Source organism: Oncorhynchus kisutch, linkage group LG15 (genome assembly GCF_002021735.2).
Source record: "Oncorhynchus kisutch isolate 150728-3 linkage group LG15, Okis_V2, whole genome shotgun sequence".
In the NCBI taxonomy this organism is placed as follows: Eukaryota; Metazoa; Chordata; class Actinopteri; order Salmoniformes; family Salmonidae; genus Oncorhynchus; species Oncorhynchus kisutch.
This window is the reverse complement of record NC_034188.2, coordinates 84,090,136-84,113,505: the sequence shown is the minus strand read 5'-3', so window position 1 is coordinate 84,113,505 and position 23,370 is coordinate 84,090,136. Positions and strand designations below refer to the sequence as shown.

Here is a 23,370-nt window from a genome sequence, read left to right as displayed (position 1 = left end):
TGAGGTTGAAGAGGCGCTGCTGCTCCTTCTTCACAATGCTGTCTGTGTGGGTGGACCAATTCAGTTTGTCTGTGATGTGTACGCCAAGGAACTTAACTTACTACCCTCTCCACTACTGTCCTGTGGATGGGGGGGGGGGGGGGGGGGGATTACCCTATCTTGTTGTAGCCTATATTCATTACCAAGACGGCCTTGCTTTACTGTGTGGGGGCGCTGTCCATGGTGCTGATACAGCGGAGATGGGTTACAGATTTCACACCAACCTGTCACTTCAAAAGCAATGAATGGTCTGAGTCTCTGCATTTGAACTTTGTTTGTGTTATAGCATGATATATGCAGAAATCAGTATAATTCTTAGTTTTTTTTGCCTGGTGTACTGCTTAGTTGACCATGTGACTGTGTGGCAGAAACGATACTTGGCATTTTCAGCGTTGTTTAATCATTACCATTCGCTGTGAAATCACATTCAGGCTTGATTCTCTGAAGCCTGACATTTCACCAGATCAAAGCACTCTATCAATCCCAGCGTTGCCATGGTTTCCTGTGACTGACACCGCCTTCCCTGTGTGTCCCTGTCTCTGTCTGTCTGTCTCTGTCTGTCTGTCTCTGTCTGTCCCGCTTGTTTCCAGGGCGATAAACGTGTTCGTCAGCGCCAACAGGCTCATCCACCAAACCAACCTAATACTGCAGACCTTCAAGACCGTGACATAGACTGGGGTTAACCCCACACCAACCCAGGCTTTTATCAGAGGACAGGAAACCCTTTACGTGTACAATGTCCAGATTCTGCTTTTGGGACTGTGTCATTTCCTGTGTCTTGCTTCATGGTGGGGCGGGGGGGTCATTTAGAGTTACAGGTGGTCAGACTATAATTGCCAGAGATACTACTGTTGTATTTTTTTTGTTTTGTCCTCCACGATCATGCTATCGCCCCAGAGTATCTGATGTCAATGCTCCTCTTTTTCTCCCCCCCCCCCCCACCCCACCCCCCCTCTCTTTCTTGCACTTTCTCTCTCCCACTCTGTCCATGTGAAAGCCAAAACACCGGGCCTTAATGTGGCCGTTGATTCCTAAAACAGAGTGTAACTACAGAGACTCTTGTTTTTCCTCACATTCTAACTTGAACAATGAGACATGATGGTGTATATTTAACAGATATTTGTTCGCAAAATGTTCAAATAAAAAGTTTAAACATTTTGGAAAGATTTTTTTTTTTAAATGGTCTTTTGTTTTTTGTCATTTTACATGTAATATAGGTTGTGTGTATTTTTTGCTCTGTGTATTTGCCATGGTGGAGTTAAGGAGCTATTCTTGGTCGGTACCCGTTTCTAGCAGTCGGTTGATCTCATTCTGAAAGTGTTTTTGTCTTGTTTTATAATTGAAGTCTTGGAGACCTAATTTAATTTTTGGATCCTGTTGCCATTGACGGCTGCTGTTATCAGCTAAATCAGATTATTCCAGGCCATTAAGTGATATGGAAGAATCTGTGTGTGTTTAAAATGATACCCAACAGAGTGTATGTCAGTGTTTTATCTGACTGTTAGTGTGAAGGGCGGCTGGACATTGGGTTACTGTGTGTTCATTAGAGGTAAGGGGAGTACAAAGACCATTGGAAACGGTCAAAATGTTCTCTCCACCCTTATCGTCTGTGTGTGTGTTCGTAGGTGTCTGTGTTGGAGTGATTGTTAAAGCAATTGGTGAATTACTGTGTTGCTATGCTGAACACGTTACTGTATGGTATGCGCCTGAGAGAGAGCAGTGTGTGTGGGGGGTTAATTGTACCCTGGTCTGAGATAAGCTCTTCTCCGGTGTCCGATCTGAATAGACCAGAGAAACTGCCTGCTGGACACAAACACAAGCCTCACTCTCACGACGTGGTTGCCAGGAGACTCCAGGCTTTGAGAGGCATAATAAAATCAAAGAGTGTGTTTGTGGGGGGGGTGGCTTTCTTTGCCACTGTTATGGCTGCTGTTGGCAGTTAACTCTGTGTTCCGGTACTGGAGAGGTCTTAGTGTTGCATGCACTGGTGCTTATTTCAACCATGTACTATACTTCAACTTAGTGGTGTGAGGGGACAACGCATCATGTCAAGGTTATAAAGTGAAGAACAAACTGGGGGAAAAAAACATTCAGACACTCTTGGAGAAAATGGGGAATCAGTTCAAACTTAATTCAAACCAATGCTACATGAAAGACTTGTCTGTAGTACCTTAGTGGTGTGAAAGCACTTCTGAAGACTTCTGGACCCCTTAAGGACACCCGGGAGAGGAGACCCGGTCATGCACGTAGGTTGACGTGAGAACCATCTGACTGAGCTGGTATGTTTGAAAAGTAGCTGTATGTATGTATGTTGTGTAGAAGGTATATTTTGGCATTCTTACTATTATGGTTCAGTTCAGGGTTGTGCTCAATTCAGAATTTAATTGAGAATGCCTCGTACATTTCAATTAATGAATTTGAGGAGTAAACAGGATACGGAATTGCAATTTGAATTAAAGGAAATATACTGGATATATATACAGTGGGGCAAAAAAGTATTTAGTCAGCCACCAATTGTGCAAGTTCTCCCACTTAAAAAGATGAGAGAGGCCTGTAATTTATCATAGGTACACTTCAAAATCCAGAAAATCACATTGTAGGATTTTTTATGAATTTATTTGCAAATTATGGTGGAAAATAAGTATTTGGTCAATAACAAAAGTTTCTCAATACTTTGTTATATACCCTTTGTTGGCACTGACAGAGGTCAAAGTTTTCTGTAAGTCTTCACAAGGTTTTCACACACTGTTGCTGGTATTTTGGCCCATTCCTCCATGCAGATCTCCTCTAGAGCAGTGATGTTTTGGGGCTGTTGCTGGGCAACACGGACTTTCAACTCCCTCCAAAGAATTTCTATGGGGTTGAGATCTGGAGACTGGCTAGGCCACTCCAGGACCTTGAAATGCTTCTTACAAAGCCACTCCTTCGTTGCCCGGGCGGTGTGTTTGGGATCATTGTCATGCTGAAAGACCCAGCCACCCCCATGCTTCACAGTAGGTATGGTGTTCTTTGGATGCAACTCAGCATTCTTTGTCCTCCAGAGTTTTTACCAAAAAGTTCAATTTTGGTTTCATCTGACCATATGACATTCTCCCAATCTTCTTCTGGATCATCCAAATGCTCTCTAGCAAACTTCAGACGGGCCTGGACATGTACTGGCTTAAGCAGGGGGACACGTCTGGCACTGCAGGATTTGAGTCCCTGGCGGCATAGTGTGTTACTGATAGTAGGCTTTGTTACTTTGGTCCCAGCTCTCTGCAGGTAATTCACTAGGTCCCCCCGTGTGGTTCTGGGATTTTTGCTCACCGTTCTTGTGATCATTTTGACCCTACGGGGTGAGATCTTGCGTGGAGCCCCAGATCGAGGGAGATTATCAGTGGTCTTGTATGTCTTCCATTTCCCAATAATTGCTCCCACAGTTGATTTCTTCAAACCAAGCTGCTTACCTATTGCAGATTCAGTCTTCCCAGCCTGGTGCAGGTCTACAATTTAGTTTCTGGTGTCCTTTGACAGCTCTTTGGTCTTGGCCATAGTGGAGTTTGGAGTGTGACTGTTTGAGGTTGTGGACAGGTGTCTTTTATACTGATAACAAGTTCAAACAGGTGCCATTAATACAGGTAACGAGTGGAGGACAGAGGAGCCTCTTAAAGAAGACGTTACAGGTCTGTGAGAGACAGAAATCTTGCTTGTTTGTAGGTGACCAAATACTTATTTTCCACCATAATTTGCAAATAAATTCATAAAAAATCCTACAATGTGATTTTCTGGATTTTATTTTTAATTTTGTCTGTCATAGTTGAAGTGTACCTATGATGACAATTACAGGCCTCTCATATTTTTAAGTGGGAGAACTTGCACAATTGGTGGCTGGCTAAATACTTTTTTGCCCCACTGTATATACAGATATAAACGCAACATGCGACATTTTCAAAGATTTTACTGAACTACAGTTCATAGAAGGAAATCAGTCAATTGAAATCAATTAATTAGGCCCTAATCTATGGATTTCATATGACTGGGCAGCCATGGGTGGGCCTGGCCCAGCCAATCAGACTGAGTCTTTCTCCACAATAGGGCTTTATTACAGACAGAAATACTCCTCAGGAACCCACCTCACCTCAGACGATCCCGCAGGTGAAGAGGCTAGATGTGGAGGTCCTGGGCTGGCGTGGTTACACAGGGTCTGCGGTTGTGAGGCCGGTTGGATGGACTGCCAAAGTCTCTAAAATGACTTCGAAGGCAGCTTATTGTAGAGAAATGAACATACAATTCTCTGGCAACAGCTCTGGTGGACATTACTGCAGTCAGCATGGTAATTGTACTCTCCCTCAAAAGCTGAGACATCTCTGGCATTTTAAAGTGGCCTTGTCCCCAGCACAAGCTGCACCTGTGAAGCTGTTTAATCAGCTTCTTGATAGGCCACACCTGTCAGGTGGATGGATTATCTTGGCAAAGGAGAAATGCTCACTAACAGGGATATAAACAGATTTGTGCAAAACATTTGAGAGAAATAAGCTTTTTGTCCATATGGAACATTTCTGGCCTCTTTTATTTCAGCTCATGAAACATGGGACCAACACTTTACATGTTGTGTTTATCATTTAGTTCAGTATAGAATTGAATTCAGTGAAATTCAATGAAATTACAGTAAATGCCACTGCTATTCTATATTAGCTGTTGTCTATACAAATATACATTTTGTACATAAAACATCAAATATATTATATACATTCAAGTAAAATATTTCTGAAACAATTGGTTTTCTGGACAAACTCTTAAAATATATGTGCATATTATTTATGTTCACATAGTTATATTTCATTAATCAGTTAAATGTTGTTCAGTATGGGAGAAAACAGAAATACATTTCCCACAATGCATTAGTTTTACCCTCAAATTTACCCTAAAGCCTTCTAAAAAGAAGCCAAACAAATGAAATTGTTGGTTGAAATATTATTGGCTATTCTAAGAACTAAGGTTAAAGGAGAATGTGAATGTTGTTTCCAGAGGAAAGTGATATATTCTTTGGTATCTGGAAGGGTGACCTGTCAGATTCAAATGAAACTCTCATGTTCTACGACTGAGTGGAATTTCTTTGAATTCCACTGAATTAAATTTGACTTCCTGTTACTCAAAATTCAAATTCTACATCCTGTGGTATGTGGCAAATTCAATTTGAATTTCAATTCATGAGTTGAATGGGAGTCAATTCCCAAATTCAGAATTGACCACAACCCTGGTTCAAGTAGACCAAATTACTGGAATGATCACCACACTACTACTGAAGTGACACAGTGCGTTTTCATTTATTCACAGGTTTAAAGGCCCAGTGTAATCAAAAAAAGATTTTTCTATATTTCCACACTATGAGGTTGGAATAATATTGTGAAATTGTAAAAATGATGATAACGCCCTTTTAGTCTAAGAGCTGTTTGAAAATACGTCCTGAAATGTCAACCTGTTTCGGTGGGATGGAGTTTTGGCCAGCCTGGTGACATCACCAGGTGGTAAATGAGTTAATAGACCAATAAGAAAGAGAGTTCCAATCCTCTCTGCCAATAACAGCTAGTCCCCCCCCCCCCCCCCCTTCAGACCATTCCCAGACAATACTTGCACAATTATTGCAAAAGAAATAGCTCTTTGCTAAGAAGATATTTTGGTTTCTTTTTTGACAGTTTGAATTGAAAACAATCACGGTTATGTACGTAATTGTTACCCAGAAATGATTTGATATTGAGATAAAAACGTTTGTGTTGGACCTTTAAGCTCAGCAGGGGTTGAACCCTTGTCTTTCTCCACCTCTCAAACTTCATCATTCTGCTGCCATGACAACACTGAGCAGTACATATAGACTGTTATACTGTAGAGTGAGTATGATTGGCTTAGAGCAGATTGCTTTGTCGAGTAGCTCGTAGAGATATGAGTGATTTATACGGTAGTTGACACTGTATCTATGCAATCACAAATACGCAACCCTTCCAATAGCTGTCTGTGCTTTCCTCCTCGCACACACCCCTGTCTGGAACCTTTATATGATTGACAGCTAGCTGTTACCCTGTCTGAGTGGAAACCACAGTGACCAAGATGGAGGCGGGACTACTGGAGAGCAGGCTGAGTATGGAGGACTATGAGAAACTGCAGAGCCTCTTTCTGGTGAGTGGGTATGGAAATGACACAGTAGACATTACAGCCCCCCACCCCCTCTGTTGATCTGTGATGACCTCTGTTGTAGGGTGACAGTGAAGCAGGCGTGTCCTTCTCCAGGGCAGAGTTTATAGAACAAGCTTGGTCTGCAGTGAGACGTGGCTCCAGGGAGGAGTACGGCCTCCTATTCGACAGTGTTGTTGTCACTCAGGAGCAGCGTAGCCTGCTATTGGACAGTGCTGACGAGCGAGGGGAGAGGAGAGTAGACTGGGAGAGGCTGACTTCCTTCCTGCTGTTAGGGCTGTCAGAAAAAGAGGAGAATGAACGGGCTGCCACCGTGCCTCGCTGGCAGCCTCCACGAACTCTGACCCCTCCACACCGTGACCCTGTCCAACAGGTAACACGAAGCTCCAGCCTATCAACTCACAATGCTGTAATGGTGCTAATAATTAATCATGAAACAATGGAATAATGAAATAATAGCTTATAAAATGCATATAGACATGTAATGTTATTCTCCATCGGTGGTTGGCACTTATCTGTTGACATCTCTATGGTTACCCCAGGTGGTGTACCTGCGTAGCTCAAGCCGGTACCTGTCGGTGAGTAAGGGGGGCACGCTGGGGGTGTGGGCGGGGGAGGACTTTGCCCTTCTCCAAACACACCGCCTCCACAACGACTCTGTCAGGCCCAAAGATCTCTGGGTAACAGCTATGGTGGTGCTGCACAACGTAAACAAGGTCCTGTCCAACCAATCACTCAATCAATTAATCAATCAATCAGTCTGTCAATCAATGAGATGACCTGTCTCCATCCCTATCATCCCATCCTCTTCTCACTCTCTCTCTGTCTCTGTCTCTCTGTCTCTGTCTCTCTCTGTCTCTGTCTCTCTGTCTCTGTCTCTGTCTCTCTGTCTCTCTCTCTCTCTCTCTCTCTCTCTCTCTCTCTCTCTCTCATATCCCTCTCTCTCTCTCTCTCTCTCTCCCTCTCTCTCTCTCTCTCTCTCTCTCTCTCTCTCTCTCTCTCTCTCTCTCTCTCTCTCTCTCTCAGATAGCTGTGTCATTCACCAGTAAGGAGCTGTGTTTCTATGACTTGCTGTCCAAGCAGCAATTTAGCTGCCAGTATAAACTCCAGGGTCTGAGATACGCCCCTCTCAGTCTGGACTACTGGTGTCACCCCACTTACCCTGCCCAAGCTGTACTCTCCATAGGAGACACAGGGGGACAGGTGAGAGGGGAGGGGGGAGAGACGGGGACAGGGGAGAGGGGAGGGGGAGAGACGGTGACAGGGGAGAGGGGAGGGGGAGAGACGGTGACAGGGGAGAGGGGAGGGGGAGAGACGGTGACAGAGGGGAGGGGGAGAGACGGAGAGGGGAGAGATGGTGACAGGGGAGAGGGGAGGGGGAGAGACGGTGACAGGGGAGAGGGGAGGGGGAGAGACACAGGGGACAGGGGAGAGGGAAGGGGGAGGGGGAGAGACGGTGACAGGGGAGAGGGGAGGGGGAGAGACGGTGACAGGGGAGGGGGGAGGGGGAGAGACGGTGACAGGGGAGAGGGGAGGGGGAGGGGGAGAGACGGTGACAGGGGAGAGGGGAGGGGGAGAGACACAGGGGGACAGGGGAGAGGGGAGGGGGAGAGACACAGGAGGACAGGTGAGAGGGAAAGGGGAGAGGGGAGAGGGGAGGGGGAGAGACACAGGGGGACAGGGGAGAGGGGAGTGGGAGAGACACAGGGGGACAGGTGAGAGGGAAAGGGGAGAGGGGACAGGGGAGAGGGGAGGGGGAGACACAGGGGGACAGGTGAGAGGGGAGGGGGAGAGACACAGGGGACAGGTGAGAGGGAAAGGGGAGAAACAAGGGGACAGGGGAGAGGGGAGGGGGAGAGACGGGGACAGGGGAGAGGGAAAGGGGACAGGGGAGAGGGGAGGGGGAGACACAGGGGGACAGGTGAGAGGGGAGGGGGAGAGACACAGGGGGACAGGGGAGAGGGAAAGGGGAGAGACAAGGGGACAGGGGAGGGGGAGAGACACAGGGGGACAGGGGAGAGGGGAGTGGGAGTGGGAGACACAGGGGGACAGGGGAGGGGGAGACACAGGGAGACAGGGGAGAGGGAGACACAGGGGGACAGGTGAGAGGGGAAGGGGAGAGACAAGGGGACAGGGGAGAGGGGAGCGGGAGACACTGGGACAGGGGAGGGGGAGACATAGGGGGACAGGGGAGAGGGAGACACAGGGGGACAGGTGAGAGGGGAGGGGGAGAGACGGGGACAGGGGAGAGGGGAGGGGGATACACAGAGGGGAGGGGGAGACTCAGGGGGACAGGTGAGAGGGGAGGGGGAGAGACAAGGGGACAGGGGAGAGGGGAGGGGGAGACGCAGGGGGACAGGGGAGGGGGAGACACAGGGGGACAGGTGAGAGGGGAAGGGGAGACACAGGGGGACAGGGGAGAGGGGAGGGGGAGACACGGGGGGACAGGGGAGCGGGGAGACACAGGGGGACAGGGGAGAGGGAAAGGGGAGAGACAAGGGGACAGGGGAGGGGGAGACACAGGGGGACAGGGGACAGGGGAGGGGGAGAGACAGGTGAGAGGGGAGGGGAGAGACAAGGTGAGAGGGGAAGGGGAGGCAAATTAGTGATTGGGGTCACTACGGTCCAGTTAATAGGTTGGTATAGTTTTTTGTTAATAACCTCTTATTGTGTGTGTGTGTGTGTGTGTGCGTGCGTGTGTGCGCGTGTGCGTGTGTGTGTGTGCGTGCGTGTGTGTGTGCGTGTGTGCGTGTGTGTGCGTGTGCGCGTGCACGTGCGTGCGTGCGTGCGTGTGTGTGTGTGTGTGTGTGTGTGTGTGTGTGTGCGTGCGTGCGTGCGTGTGTGTGTGTGTGTGTGCGTGCGTGCGTGCGTGTGTGTGTGTGTGTGTGCGTGCGTGCGTGTGTGTGTGTGTGTGTGTGTGTGTGTGTGTGTGTTGTCCCAGGTCAGTGCCATATGCTTCAGGTCAGCTCAGATCTCCCTGTTTGAGAGGCCCAGTCCAGGGGCAGAGACAGACTCTGCTGACATCATCAAGTGGAAGGAGCTAGTTGAAGGTCGCCATCGCTGCTGCTACACACTGAGACACCGAGCTCACGGACACTCCTGGGTACGCAGAGGTGAGCTCTGTCCCCAGAATACATCTCATCCTTAGTCCTTCTGACCTGAGTGGCTTTGTACTGTTGGTGGGTGTAAACAACCACCAAATATCATGTCCACACCAACACATCCCTCTTACAAACAACATGTCCTTACCAACACATCCCCTCTTACAAAAAACATGTCCACACCAACACATCCCCTCTTACAAACAACATGTCCATACCAACACAGCCCCTCTTACAAACAACATGTCCTTACCAACACATCCCCTCTTACAAACAACATGTCCTTACCAACACATCCCCTCTTACAAACAACATGTCCTTACCAACACATCCCCTCTTAGAAACAACATGTCCACACCAACACATCCCCTCTTACAAACAACATGTCCTTACCAACACAACCCCTCTTACAAACAACATGTCCATACCAACACATCCCCTCTTACAAACAACATGTCCTTACCAACACATCCCCTCTTACAAACAACATGTCCACACCAACACATCCTCTCTTACAAACAACATGTCCTTACCAACACATCCCCTCTTACAAACAACATGTCCTTACCAACACATCCCCTCTTACAAACAACATGTCCACACCAACACATCCCCTCTTACAAACAACATGTCCTTACCAACACAACCCCTCTTACAAACAACATGTCCTTACCAACACATCCCCTCTTACAAACAACATGTCCACACCAACACATCTCTTCGTACCACCCCAAGCACACCTCTGATTAATTAGCCGACAGGTCCCATTGATTAACATGTCGGTGTTGCTGGTTGACATTTCCCAGACTGCTTTCTGTTGACTTGCATAACCCCAGGCTCTTTGAAGTACACCACTATCAATTAATATGCAAATGAGCTAGGTTGGTAAAGTGCTTACTGCAAGAGGGAAAGTGATGCCTCAACACTTCTCAGTTGAGAGTCAGAATGTCACTACCGCTGTCTGAATAACTAGCTGGGAGGATAATACCAGCCTGTTGTGATCCCTCTGTCTGGATGACATGCGGACATCACACACACACACACGGTGTCACCCTGAATGTTTGTCCGTCCCCGGATACACACACTCACCTTAGCACCTGGGTTGACAGCCGTCCTCAGCGCTTACTCAGCCTGTCATCGCGGTTACGGGTTCTGCAGTGTCATGGAAACGCAATGGGTCATTCGTCCTCGGGCCCCCTCATGCTCCGAGTCACCAATTATAAATAAACACACACAGACACTGAGTAGACAGATCACCAATTAGCTGATTCAGGATATAGCCTCTTACCCTTTACACACACACACACACACACACACACACACACACACACACACACACACACACACACACACACACACACACACACACAACTCTGCTGAGGGGGCCATCCTCGCATGGGGGATAACGAGAACAAAAATTTGAATAAACAACAACGGTAACACTTGTCACCCAGCGTCATAACCACATCATAACCATGTCATAACCATGTCATACCATGTCATAACCATGTCATAACCACATCATAACCATGTCATAACAAGTCATAACCACGTCATAACATGTCATAACCATGTCATAACCATGTCATAACCACGTCATAACCATGTCATAACACATCATAACACATCATAACCACGTCATAACATGTCATAACCACGTCATAAACATGTCATAACTATGTCATAACCATGTCATAACCACGTCATAACCATGTCATAACCACGTCATAACCATGTCATAACCATGTCATAACCACGTCATAACCATGTCATAACACATCATAACACATCATAACCATGTCATAACATGTCATAACCACGTCATAAACATGTCATAACCATGTCATAACCATGTCATAACCACATCATAACCATGTCCTAGCATGTCATAACCACGTCATAACCATGTCATAACCATGTCATAACACGTCATAACCATGTCATAACACGTCATAACCATGTCATAACCATGTCCTAGCATGTCATAACACATCATAACCATGTCATAACACATCATAACCATGTCATAACACATCATAACCATGTCATAACACATCATAACCATGTCATAACCACATCATAACCATGTCATAACAAGTCATAACCACGTCATTACCACGTCATAACCATGTCATAACACGTCATAACCACGTCATAACCACGTCATAACCACGTCATAACACGTCATAACCACATCATAACCACGTCATAACCACATCATAACCATGTCATAAACCACGTCATACCACGTCATAACCACGTCATAACCACGTCATAACCATGTCATAACCATGTCATAACACGTCATAACCACATCATAACCACGTCATAACCATATCATAACCACGTCATAACCATGTCATAACCACATCATAACCACGTCATAACCATGTCATAACATCATAACCACGTCATAACCACATCATAACTATGTCATAACCACGTCATAACCACATCATAACCATGTCATAACCATGTCATAACCATGTCATAACCACGTCATAACCATGTCATAACCATGTCAGAACCATGTCATAACCATGTCATAATCACGTCATAACCATGTCATAACCACACCTTAAACCACGTTATAACCATGTCATAACCACGTCATAACCACGTCATAACGCGTCATAACCATGTCATAACACATCATAACACATCATAACCACGTCATAACATGTCATAACCACGTCATAAACACGTCATAACCATGTCATAACCATGTCATAACCACGTCATAACCACGTCATAACCATGTCCTAGCATGTCATAACCACGTCATAACCATGTCATAACCATGTCATAACCACGTCATAACCACGTCATAACACGTCATAACCACATCATAACCACGTCATAACCACATCATAACCATGTCATAACCACGTCATAACACGTCATAACCACGTCATAACACATCATAACCATGTCATAACCATGTCATAACACGTCATAACCATGTTATAACCATGTCATAACCACGTCATAACCATGGTTTATGACCATGTCATAACACGTCATAACCATGTCATAACCATGTCCTAGCATGTCATAACACATCATAACCATGTCATAACCAAATCATAACACGTCATAACCATGTCATAACCATGTCCTAGCACGTCATAACACATCATAACCATGTCATAGCACGTCATAACCATGTCCTAGCATGTCAGGTAGCATGTCATAACCATGTCATTACACGTCAACATGTAATACCACGTCATAAGATGTCATAACACATCATAATAGCTGACATAACCATGTCATAACACGTCATAACCATGTCATAACACGTCAACATGTCATAACAGCTGACATAACTGTCATGACCCATATACACCTGTTCTGACATCTATTGCTATATTTTATGGCTGGTTATGACACCTACATCAGAGTGTCAAAACCCACATTTATTCAAATTCGTTTTTCCCTGCCAAGAAGTTTACCTTTCGGTTGAACTTTTGTTACTTAAATCCTTTGTTGTTGCTTTAATTAATTCTTTATGGTCATGTTTTTTTTAAATCATATTTTAAATAACTTGAAGAAATACACTTTATGAAGCATTATGACCATCCTGTGTCACTTTACTTGGACTAAGAAAATACACTTCATGAAGCATTATGACCATCCTGTGTCACTTTACTTGGACTAAGAAAATACACTTTATGACACTGTCAAGATGCATTATGACATCATAATCATATCAGCCAGATAGGCCTATCACGTACATGCCCTTATATCAGTCATCAGTCACAAAGAGGGTGTCTTGTCCTGCTCCTGAAATCTGCTCCTGCATCCATCCCAGTCATCAGCAACAGAGCATTGGGGTAGGTGCATGTCTGACATCAACGTGTGCACAATTACAATGATAATTAAATATGGTCAATTTCAGAAAATGTCATATAACATAAACATACTGTTGACATGTAGGCTATGGTGTAATGGAATGTTTGGCCTTGTGTGGTAGGTTTTACACTCTTATGTAGGTGTCATAACCAGCCATAAAATAACGCAACAGGTCTGAATAGGGGCGGCAGGGTAGCCTAGTGGTTAGAGCGTTGGACTAGTAACCGGAAGGTTGCAAGTTCAAACCCCCGAGCTGACAAGGTACAAATCTGTCGTTCTGCCCCTGAACAGGCAGTTAACCCACTGTTCCTAGGCCGTCATTGAAAATAAGAATTTGTTCTTAACTGACTTGCCTAGTTAAATAAAAGGTAAAAATATATATATGTGTTATGACCGTGTTATGACCGCGTTATGACAGTGTTATGTGGTTGAAGATATCCCTCTAGTGGTGTGGGGGCTGTGCTTTGGCAAAGTGGGTGGGGTTATATCCTTCCTGTTTGGCCCTGTCCGGGGGTGTCCTTGGATGGGGCCACAGTGTCTCCTGACCCCTCCTGTCTCAGCCTCCAGTATTTATGCTGTATTGTTATATCTGGAGTACTTCTCCTGTCCTATTCGGTGTCCTGTGTGAATCTAAGTGTGCGTTCTCTAATTCTCTCCTTCTCTCTTTCTTTCTCTCTCTCGGAGGACCTGAGCCCTAGGACCATGCCCCAGGACTACCTGACATGATGACTCCTTGCTGTCCCCAGTCCACCTGGCCATGCTGCTGTTCCAGTTTCAACTGACCTGAGCCCTAGGACCATGCCCCAGGACTACCTGACATGATGACTCCTTGCTGTCCCCAGTCCACCTGGCCATGCTGCTGCTCCAGTTTCAACTTCCACCTGACTGTGCTGCTGCTCCAGTTTCAACTGTTCTGCCTTATTATTATTTGACCATGCTGGTCATTTATGAACATTTGAACATCTTGGCCATGTTCTGTTATAATCTCCACCCGGCACAGCCAGAAGAGGACTGGCCACCCCACATAGCCTGGTTCCTCTCTAGGTTTCTTCCTAGGTATTGGCCTTTCTAGGGAGTTTTTCCTAGCCACCGTGCTTCTACACCTGCATTGCTTGCTGTTTGGGGTTTTAGGCTGGGTTTCTGTACAGCACTTTGAGATATCAGCTGATGTACGAAGGGCTATATAAATACATTTGATTTGATTTGATTTGACGACCGCGTTATGACAGTGTTATGACCGCGTTATGACCGTGTTATGACCGCGTTATGACCGTGCCATGACCGTGTTATGACCGCGTTATGACCGCGTTATGACCGTGCCATGACCGTGTTATGACCGCGTTATGACCGTGTTATACTGTGTTATGACCGCATTATGACTGCGTTATGACCGTGTTATGACCGCGTTACGACAGTTTTATGAAATCAGATCAAATTTTGTTGGTCACATATGCATGTTTAGCAGATGTCATTAGTGGAATGCTTGTATGGTTGTGACCGTGTATAGAGTGTTATGACATACTATGACATGGTTGTGACTGTGTTATGACATACTATGACATGGTTGTGACTGTGTTATGACAGATTATGACATGGTTGTGACTGTGTTATGACAGATCATGACATGGTTGTGACTGTGTTATGACATACTATGACATGGTTGTGACTGTGTTATGACAGATTATGACATGGTTGTGACTGTGTTATGACAGATCATGACATGGTTGTGACTGTGTTATGACATACTATGACATGGTTGTGACTGTGTTATGACAGATTATGACATGGTTGTGACTGTGTTATGACAGATCATGACATGGTTGTGACTGTGTTATGACATATTATGACATATTATGACATGGTTATGACATATTATGACATGGTTATGACCGTGTATAAAGTGGTATGACATATTATGACATGGTTATGACATATTATGACATGGTTATGACATTTTATGACATGGTTATGACCGTGTATAAAGTGTTATGATGCTGGGTGTAAAGTGTTACCACAACAACAAACAATAAATAACAACGAAAGGGAACATAGGAGGAACATAAAAAGGATTAGCTAATTGAGATTTTACAGGCAGAGTGTGTGTGTTCCTGTGTGCATCTGTGCATGCGTGTCTATGTGTGTGTGTTCCTGTGTGCATCTGTGCATGCGTGTCTATGTGTGTGTGTGTATTTATATCTGTGTGTGTTCTTCTGAAGTTCAGAAACAGTGGCTGTTTCATGATTAGACATGAGGGTTTATCATACCCCCAAACCACGAGAGAGAGACAGAGGCTGAGAGATTGAGAGAGACAAGAGACTCAAGAGAGACAGAGGCCGAGAGACAGAGAGAGAGAGACAGAGAGAGACAAGAGACTCAAGAGAGACAGAGAGAGAGAGAGAGACAGAGACCGAGAGACAGAGAGAGACAAGAGAGACAGAGCGAGAGAGACAGAGAGAGACAAGAGACTCAAGAGAGACAGACAGAGAGAGAGAGAGAGAGAGAGAGAGGGGACATTTGGAAAAGAGGGAAAGAAAGGTGGCGAGAGAGAGGAAGGGAGAGATGAGAGAGGGATAGATGGATGCCGCATGACTTCTCACAGTCTACAGAGAACAAACTCCAACTGAACTCATGTTATTTTTGATGATGCTCATTTTACACTCTCGTCGCCCATCCTGTCCCTGAGATGACACACTGGGTCTGACAGTAAAACTGACTCTGTGTGTGTATGTCAGCTGTAACAAAAACATGATTTGAAATCTCTCTGTATGTAGGGCAGCTTAGTCAATATATCTAGCTGGTTATCCACTGTTTATCTTCCTCCTCTCCCTCTCTCCTCACCTTCATCCTCTTTCTATCTCTCTCTCTCCTCGCCCCTCTCCTTTTCACTTTACTCACCTGTTTCTACTCATAAAACACCTCATCTTACACCTGTACTTCCTGTTTCCTGCAGTGCGTTTCTTGGGCTCTCTGGAGGCGTTGTTGTCGTGCAGCACCAGCCCCCAGAGTAGCATGGTGATTGGCTGGAGGGAGAAAGAGGGCGAGCCCCTCAGAGTCACCGCCTTCCACACGGAGAAAGGAACCAATGACCTGGACCATCACTCTGGGATGAATTTGATAGGCACTCACAAGTCCTACCAAGTTATAACATCTATCCTTACTTCTCATTGGTTGTATCCAATGCAGGCACTAAACATCCTTCTCTCTGATTGGTTGCAGCCACCGCAGGTATAGACAACAAGGTGCTGCTGTGGAACCCCTATGTGATCTCTAAACCAGTGGGTGTACTCAGAGGTCACATGAGCAGTGTTACAGCCGTACGCTTCATAGTGGGCAAGAAACAGCTGATCAGCTTCTCCAAGGACAAGGTGAGAGAGAAGGAGAAGAGAAGTGGAGACTGTGTGTAGGATTGGGATGTTGTTATGTGTCAAAGACGTGCATTAGATGAAATGTGACTTCATCTAAATGATGAAGATGAGACTTATTTCTACATGCGTGTTGAAGACGTTAAGACAACCGTCTGTCTCTTCTCTCAGGTGCTGAGGTTGTGGGATGTGGCTAGTCAGCTGTGTATTCAGCGTATCGCCGGCATCTTCCCCAAGACACAGGAGGAGTGTCACACTCTTCTGTTCCTCAGTGAGGAGCGCTCACGCCTCCTCCTCTCCTTCAACAGTCTGCTCCTCCTCATGGAAGCCAAGAGAGAGGAGGGGAGGAGAGTCACCAGCCATGAGAACGCTGTCACCTGTGTTCTCTATAACAGCCTGTTCAGACAGGTACACACACCTACATCTAGACAGGGACCACGATAATGCTTTTTCTCTTCTCACCTCCCCTCTCTCCCCCCCCTTCTCTCCCCCCTTTCTCTCTCTGTCTCCCCCCCCTCTCTCTCCCCCCGCCTGCCCCCCCTCTCCCCCCCTCTCTCTCCCCCTGTTCCCCCCCTCTCTCCCCTCTCCTACTCCCCCTGCCACCCCTCTCTCCCCCCTCTCTCTCGCCCTGTCTCCCCCCTCTCCCCCCCCCCTCTCCCCCCCCCCCCCTCTCTCTCCTCCCGCCCCCCTCTCACTCTCTCCCTCCTCTCTGTCTCTACCCGCCCCCCCTCTCTCTCTCCCCCCACCCCCCCCCCCTCTCTCCCCCCTCTCTCTCTCTCCCCTCGCCCCCCCTCTCTCTCTCCCCCCCCCTCTCTCTCCCCTCGCCCCCCCCCTCTCTCTCTCCCCCCGCCCCCCCTCTCTCTGTCTCTCAGGTGATCAGCAGTGACTCTGGCTCCTCAGTGATCTGTTGGCTGGTGGACACAGGTCAGAAGGTCAAGCAGTTCCACCGTTGTCATGGTGATGCTGAGATCTCCACCATGGCGCTGGATGGGACACAGACACGCTTGTTCACCGCCGGCACAGACGGAGTAGTCAAGGTCACTCGTTACATTAATTGACGTAGGCAGTCGCCATAAGCATGAAATAGATAAACACTAAGATGTGAATATTGTTCCATTCCAATCTGCAGGGGTCATTGTGTAGAATATGTAGGTGTAACTAATAACCATAGTTACAGATACATACATACTGTACACACACACTACCGTTCAAAAGTTTGATGTCACTTAGACATTTTGTTGGGCGGAGGCTATCTGAAGCAGTGTTGGGCGGAGGCTATCTGAAGCAGTGTTAGGCGGAGGCTATCTGAAGCAGTGTTAGGCGGAGGCTATCTGAAGCAGTGTTGGGCGAAGGCTATCTGAAGCAGTGTTGGGCGGAGGCTATCTGAAGTAGTGTTAGGCGGAGGCTATCTGAAGTAGTGATGGGCGAAGGCTATCTGAAGTAGTGTTAGGCGGAGGCTATCTGAAGCAGTGTTGGGCGGAGGCTATCTGAAGTAGTGTTAGGCGGAGGCTATCTGAAGTAGTGTTGGGCGAAGGCTATCTGAAGCAGTGTTGGGCGGAGGCTATCTGAAGTAGTGTTGGGCGAAGGCTATCTGAAGTAGTGTTAGGCGGAGGCTATCTGAAGCACTGTTGGGCGAAGGCTATCTGAAGCAGTGTTGGGCGGAGGCTATCTGAAGTAGTGTTGGGCGAAGGCTATCTGAAGTAGTGTTAGGCGGAGGCTATCTGAAGCACTGTTGGGCGAAGGCTATCTGAAGCAGTGTTGGGCGGAGGCTATCTGAAGCAGTGTTGGGCGGAGGCTATCTGAAGCAGTGTTGGGCGGAGGCTATCTGAAGTAGTGTTAGGCGGAGGCTATCTGAAGTAGTGTTGGGCGAAGGCTATCCTCTCTTCTCCAAGGTGGCATAGCAGTTCAGACGTCTTTTGTCCTCGTCTTGTCGTGTCCTGTATATATATATATTTACAACTTTTTCACATACATGTTATTTTTATTTTCCATCAACTCATCTTCAAAACACTCTCCTGCAACCCGCCTCACCAATGTATATTTATAAAAAAGTATTATTTACCTCAGATCTGTAATCCTCCAAGAAGCTAGCCAGAAACTCCAGGAGGCTGGCCTGAAACTAGCCAGTAGCTAATCCAGAAGCTAGTTCAGAAGCTAGTTGGCTCCTTTACTGGCAAGTCGTTGGTGTTCAGCTAACCACGGTTTGTGGTCATCGGCTATCCTTTGGCTCGAAAGTCTATCGCCAGTTCTGTACGGCGCAGCGCGGCTCGGAGCGGAGCATACCAGACCAATTTTTCTCTCCATGTCCCTGGATTTCGACTGCTCTCTGGACATTCATGCCCGGATCTCACAGCTAGCTAGCTGCTATCCGTGTGACTATCGGCCTTCGTCGATTCCGGAGCAAACATCAATTGTTCCGGAGCTAACAAGCTCCGTCAATCACTCCTGAGTTCCATCAATCGCACCTGGGCTGCAGTCGCCTATCCGGACCCGTTTTGCTGCCTTCGCGGAGCCCCACCGGGCCTTCACAACTGGACTGCCGACGTTATCTACCTGAAGGAGTTATTCGGCTGGCTCCTCCGTCGCGACGTTACCTGAACGCCCATCTGCGGCCTGCTAACCGTTAGCTGTCTTACCGGCTGCTATCTGAATAGACAATCGGACAATTTTTTTATTTTTTTATTTTATTATTATTATTATGTTTTCTTCTTGGGCCTCTATAACTATATCTATTGTTTTTATTTTTGTTGTTGTTGTGTGATTTGGATTGATCCCCTCTACCACACGGAACCCCACTAATCTACTGACGGAGCGCAGGAGGTGGCTAACAACAGACCTCCATCCTATGCTAGCTTGCTACCGATGCCCTGGCTAGCTGTCTAAATCACCAACCAACCTCTCCACTCACCGGACCCTTTTGATCACTCGACTAAGCATGCCTCTCCTTAATGTCAATATGTCTTGTCCATTTCTGTTCTGGTTAGTGTTTATTGGCTTATTTCACTGTAGAGCCTCTAGTCCTGCTCACTATACCTTATCCAACCTATTAGTTCCACCACCCACACATGCAATGACATCTCCTGGTTTCAACGATGTTTCTAGAGACAATATCTCTCTCTTCATCACTCAATACCTAGGTTTACCTCCACTGTATTCACATCCTACCATACATTTGTCTGTACATTATACCTTGATGCTATTTTATCGCCCCCAGAAACCTCCTTTTACTCTATGTTCCAGACGTTCTAGACGACCAATTCTCATAGCTTTTAGCCGTACCCTTATTCTACTCCTCCTATGTTCCTCTGGCGATGTAGAGGTGAATCCAGGCCCTGCAGTGCCTAGCTCCACTCCTATTCCCCAGGCGCTCTCTTTTGACGAATTCTGTAACCGTAATAGCCTTGGTTTCATGCATGTTAACATTAGAAGCCTCCTCCCTAAGTTTGTTCTATTCACTGCTTTAGCACACTCTGCCAACCCGGATGTTCTAGCTGTGTCTGAATCCTGGCTTAGGAAGACCACCAAAAACTCAGACATTTTAATTCCAAACTACAACATTTTCAGACAAGATAGAACTGCCAAAGGGGGCGGTGTTGCAATCTACTGCAAAGATAGCCTGCAGAGTTCTGTCCTACTATCCAGGTCTGTACCCAAACAATTTGAACTTCTACTTTTAAAAATCCACCTCTCTAAAAACAAGTCTCTCACCGTTGCCGCCTGCTATAGACCACCCTCTGCCCCCAGCTGTGCTCTGGACACCATATGTGAACTGATTGCCCCCCATCTATCTTCAGAGTTCGTGCTGCTAGGCGACCTAAACTGGAACATGCTTAACACCCCAGCCATCCTACAATCTAAACTTGATGCCCTCAATCTCACACAAATAATCAATGAACCTACCAGGTACCTCCCCAAAACCTTAAACACGGGCACCCTCATAGATATCATCCTAACCAACTTCCCCTCTAAATACACCTCTGCTGTCTTCAACCAAGATCTCAGCGATCACTGCCTCATTGCCTGCATCCGTAATGGGTCAGCGGTCAAACGACCTCCACTCATCACTGTAAAACGCTCCCTGAAACACTTCTGCGAGCAGGCCTTTCTAATCGACCTGGCCGGGGTATCCTTGAAGGATATTGATCTCATCCCGTCAGTAGAGGATGCCTGGATATTTTTTTAAATGCCTTCCTAACCATCTTAAATAAACATGCCCCATTTAAGAAATTTAGAACCAGGAACAGATATAGCCCTTGGTTCTCCCCAGACCTGACTGCCCTTAACCAACACAAAAACATCCTATGGCGTTCTGCATTAGCATCGAACAGCCCCCGTGATATGCAGCTGTTCAGGGAAGCTAGAAATCATTATACACAGGCAGTTAGAAAAGCCAAGGCTAGCTTTTTCAAGCAGAAATTTGCTTCCTGCAACACTAACTCAAAAAAGTTCTGGGACACTGTAAAGTCCATGGAGAATAAGAACACCTCCTCCCAGCTGCCCACTGCACTGAAGATAGGAAACACTGTCACCACTGATAAATCCACCATAATTGAGAATTTCAATAAGCATTTTTCTATGGCTGGCCATGCTTTCCACCTGGCTACTCCTACCCCGGACAACAGCACTGCACCCCCAACAGCAACTCGCCCAAGCCTTCCCCATTTCTCCTTCTCCCAAATCCATTCAGCTGATGTTCTGAAAGAGCTGCAAAATCTGGACCCCTACAAATCAGCCGGGCTAGACAATCTGGACCCTTTCTTTCTAAAATTATCTGCCGAAATTGTTGCCACCCCTATTACTAGCCTGTTCAACCTCTCTTTCGTGTCGTCTGAGATTCCCAAAGATTGGAAAGCAGCTGCGGTCATCCCCCTCTTCAAAGGGGGGGACACTCTTGACCCAAACTGCTACAGACCTATATCTATCCTACCGTGCCTTTCTAAGGTCTTCGAAAGCCAAGTCAACAAACAGATTACCGACCATTTCGAATCTCACCATACCTTCTCTGCTATGCAATCCGGTTTCAGAGCTGGTCATGGGTGCACCTCAGCCACGCTCAAGGTCCTAAACGATATCTTAACCGCCATCGATAAGAAACATTACTGTGCAGCCGTATTCATTGATCTGGCCAAGGCTTTCGACTCTGTCAATCACCATATCCTCATCGGCAGACTCGACAGCCTTGGTTTCTCAAATGATTGCCTCGCCTGGTTCACCAACTACTTCTCTGATAGAGTTCAGTGTGTCAAATCGGAGGGTCTGCTGTCCGGACCTCTGGCAGTCTCTATGGGGGTGCCACAGGGTTCAATTCTTGGACCGACTCTCTTCTCTGTATACATCAATGAGGTCGCTCTTGCTGCTGGTGAGTCCCTGATCCACCTCTACGCAGACGACACCATTCTGTATACTTCCGGCCCTTCTTTGGACACTGTGTTAACAACCCTCCAGGCAAGCTTCAATGCCATACAACTCTCCTTCCGTGGCCTCCAATTGCTCTTAAATACAAGTAAAACTAAATGCATGCTCTTCAACCGATCGCTACCTGCACCTACCCGCCTGTCCAACATCACTACTCTGGACGGCTCTGACTTAGAATACGTGGACAACTACAAATACTTAGGTGTCTGGTTAGACTGTAAACTCTCCTTCCAGACCCATATCAAACATCTCCAATCCAAAGTTAAATCTAGAATTGGCTTCCTATTTCGCAACAAAGCATCCTTCACTCATGCTGCCAAACATACCCTTGTAAAACTGACCATCCTACCAATCCTCGACTTTGGCGATGTCATTTACAAAATAGCCTCCAATACCCTACTCAACAAATTGGATGCAGTCTATCACAGTGCAATCCGTTTTATCACCAAAGCCCCATATACTACCCACCATTGCGACCTGTACGCTCTCGTTGGCTGGCCCTCGCTTCATACTCGTCGCCAAACCCACTGGCTCCATGTCATCTACAAGACCCTGCTAGGTAAAGTCCCCCCTTATCTCAGCTCGCTGGTCACCATAGCATCTCCCACCTGTAGCACACGCTCCAGCAGGTATATCTCTCTAGTCACCCCCAAAACCAATTCTTTCTTTGGCCGCCTCTCCTTCCAGTTCTCTGCTGCCAATGACTGGAACGAACTACAAAAATCTCTGAAACTGGAAACACTTATCTCCCTCACTAGCTTTAAGCACCAACTGTCAGAGCAGCTCACAGATTACTGCACCTGTACATAGCCCACCTATAATTTAGCCCAAACAACTACCTCTTTCCCAACTGTATTTAATTTTAATTAATTAATTTATTTTGCTCCTTTGCACCCCATTATTTTTTATTTCTACTTTGCACATTCTTCCATTGCAAAACTACCATTCCAGTATTTTACTTGCTATATTGTATTTACTTTGCCATCATGGCCTTTTTTGCCTTTACCTCCCTTCTCACCTCATTTGCTCACATTGTATATAGACTTGTTTATACTGCATTATTGACTGTATGTTTGTTTTTACTCCATGTGTAACTCTGTGTCGTTTTATCTGTCGAACTGCTTTGCTTTATCTTGGCCAGGTCGCAATTGTAAATGAGAACTTGTTCTCAACTTGCCTACCTGGTTAAATAAAGGTAAAATAAATAAAAATAAATAAAAAATCTGAAGCAGTGTTGGGCGGAGGCTATCTGAAGTAGTGTTAGGCGGAGGCTATCTGAAGCACTGTTGGGCGAAGGCTATATGAAGCAGTGTTGGGCGGAGGCTATCTGAAGCAGTGTTAGACGGAGGCTATCTGAAGCAGTGTTGGACGGAGGCTATCTGAAGCAGTGTTGGGCGGAGGCAGCTGAAGTAGTGTTGGGCGGAGGCTAT

The 23,370-nt window shown here is 46.5% G+C and overlaps 2 protein-coding genes across 4 annotated transcripts in view; both read left to right on the top strand.

Annotated features, from left to right (window-relative positions):
* The window catches only part of LOC109879234 (programmed cell death protein 10), a 19,283-nt gene extending 18,080 nt beyond the window's left edge, over positions 1–1,203 (top strand). For all 3 annotated transcript variants that reach the window (XM_020471422.2, XM_031791200.1, XM_031791199.1), the window contains one exon: positions 630–1,203. In XM_020471422.2, the coding sequence (XP_020327011.2) occupies positions 630–711 (82 nt within the window). In that variant the 3' untranslated portion in view covers positions 712–1,203. The remainder of the gene's footprint in view (positions 1–629) is intronic.
* Positions 1,204–1,315: 112 nt separating this feature from the next.
* Positions 1,316–23,370, top strand: part of LOC109879233 (WD repeat-containing protein 49) — a 47,037-nt gene continuing 24,982 nt past the window's right edge. The window contains 10 exon segments of the mRNA XM_031791197.1: positions 1,316–2,318; positions 6,083–6,192; positions 6,272–6,580; positions 6,750–6,923; positions 7,234–7,410; positions 9,149–9,320; positions 16,114–16,281; positions 16,380–16,528; positions 16,697–16,933; positions 17,398–17,562. Coding sequence (XP_031647057.1) covers positions 6,124–6,192; positions 6,272–6,580; positions 6,750–6,923; positions 7,234–7,410; positions 9,149–9,320; positions 16,114–16,281; positions 16,380–16,528; positions 16,697–16,933; positions 17,398–17,562 — 1,620 coding nt within the window. The 5' untranslated portion in view covers positions 1,316–2,318; positions 6,083–6,123.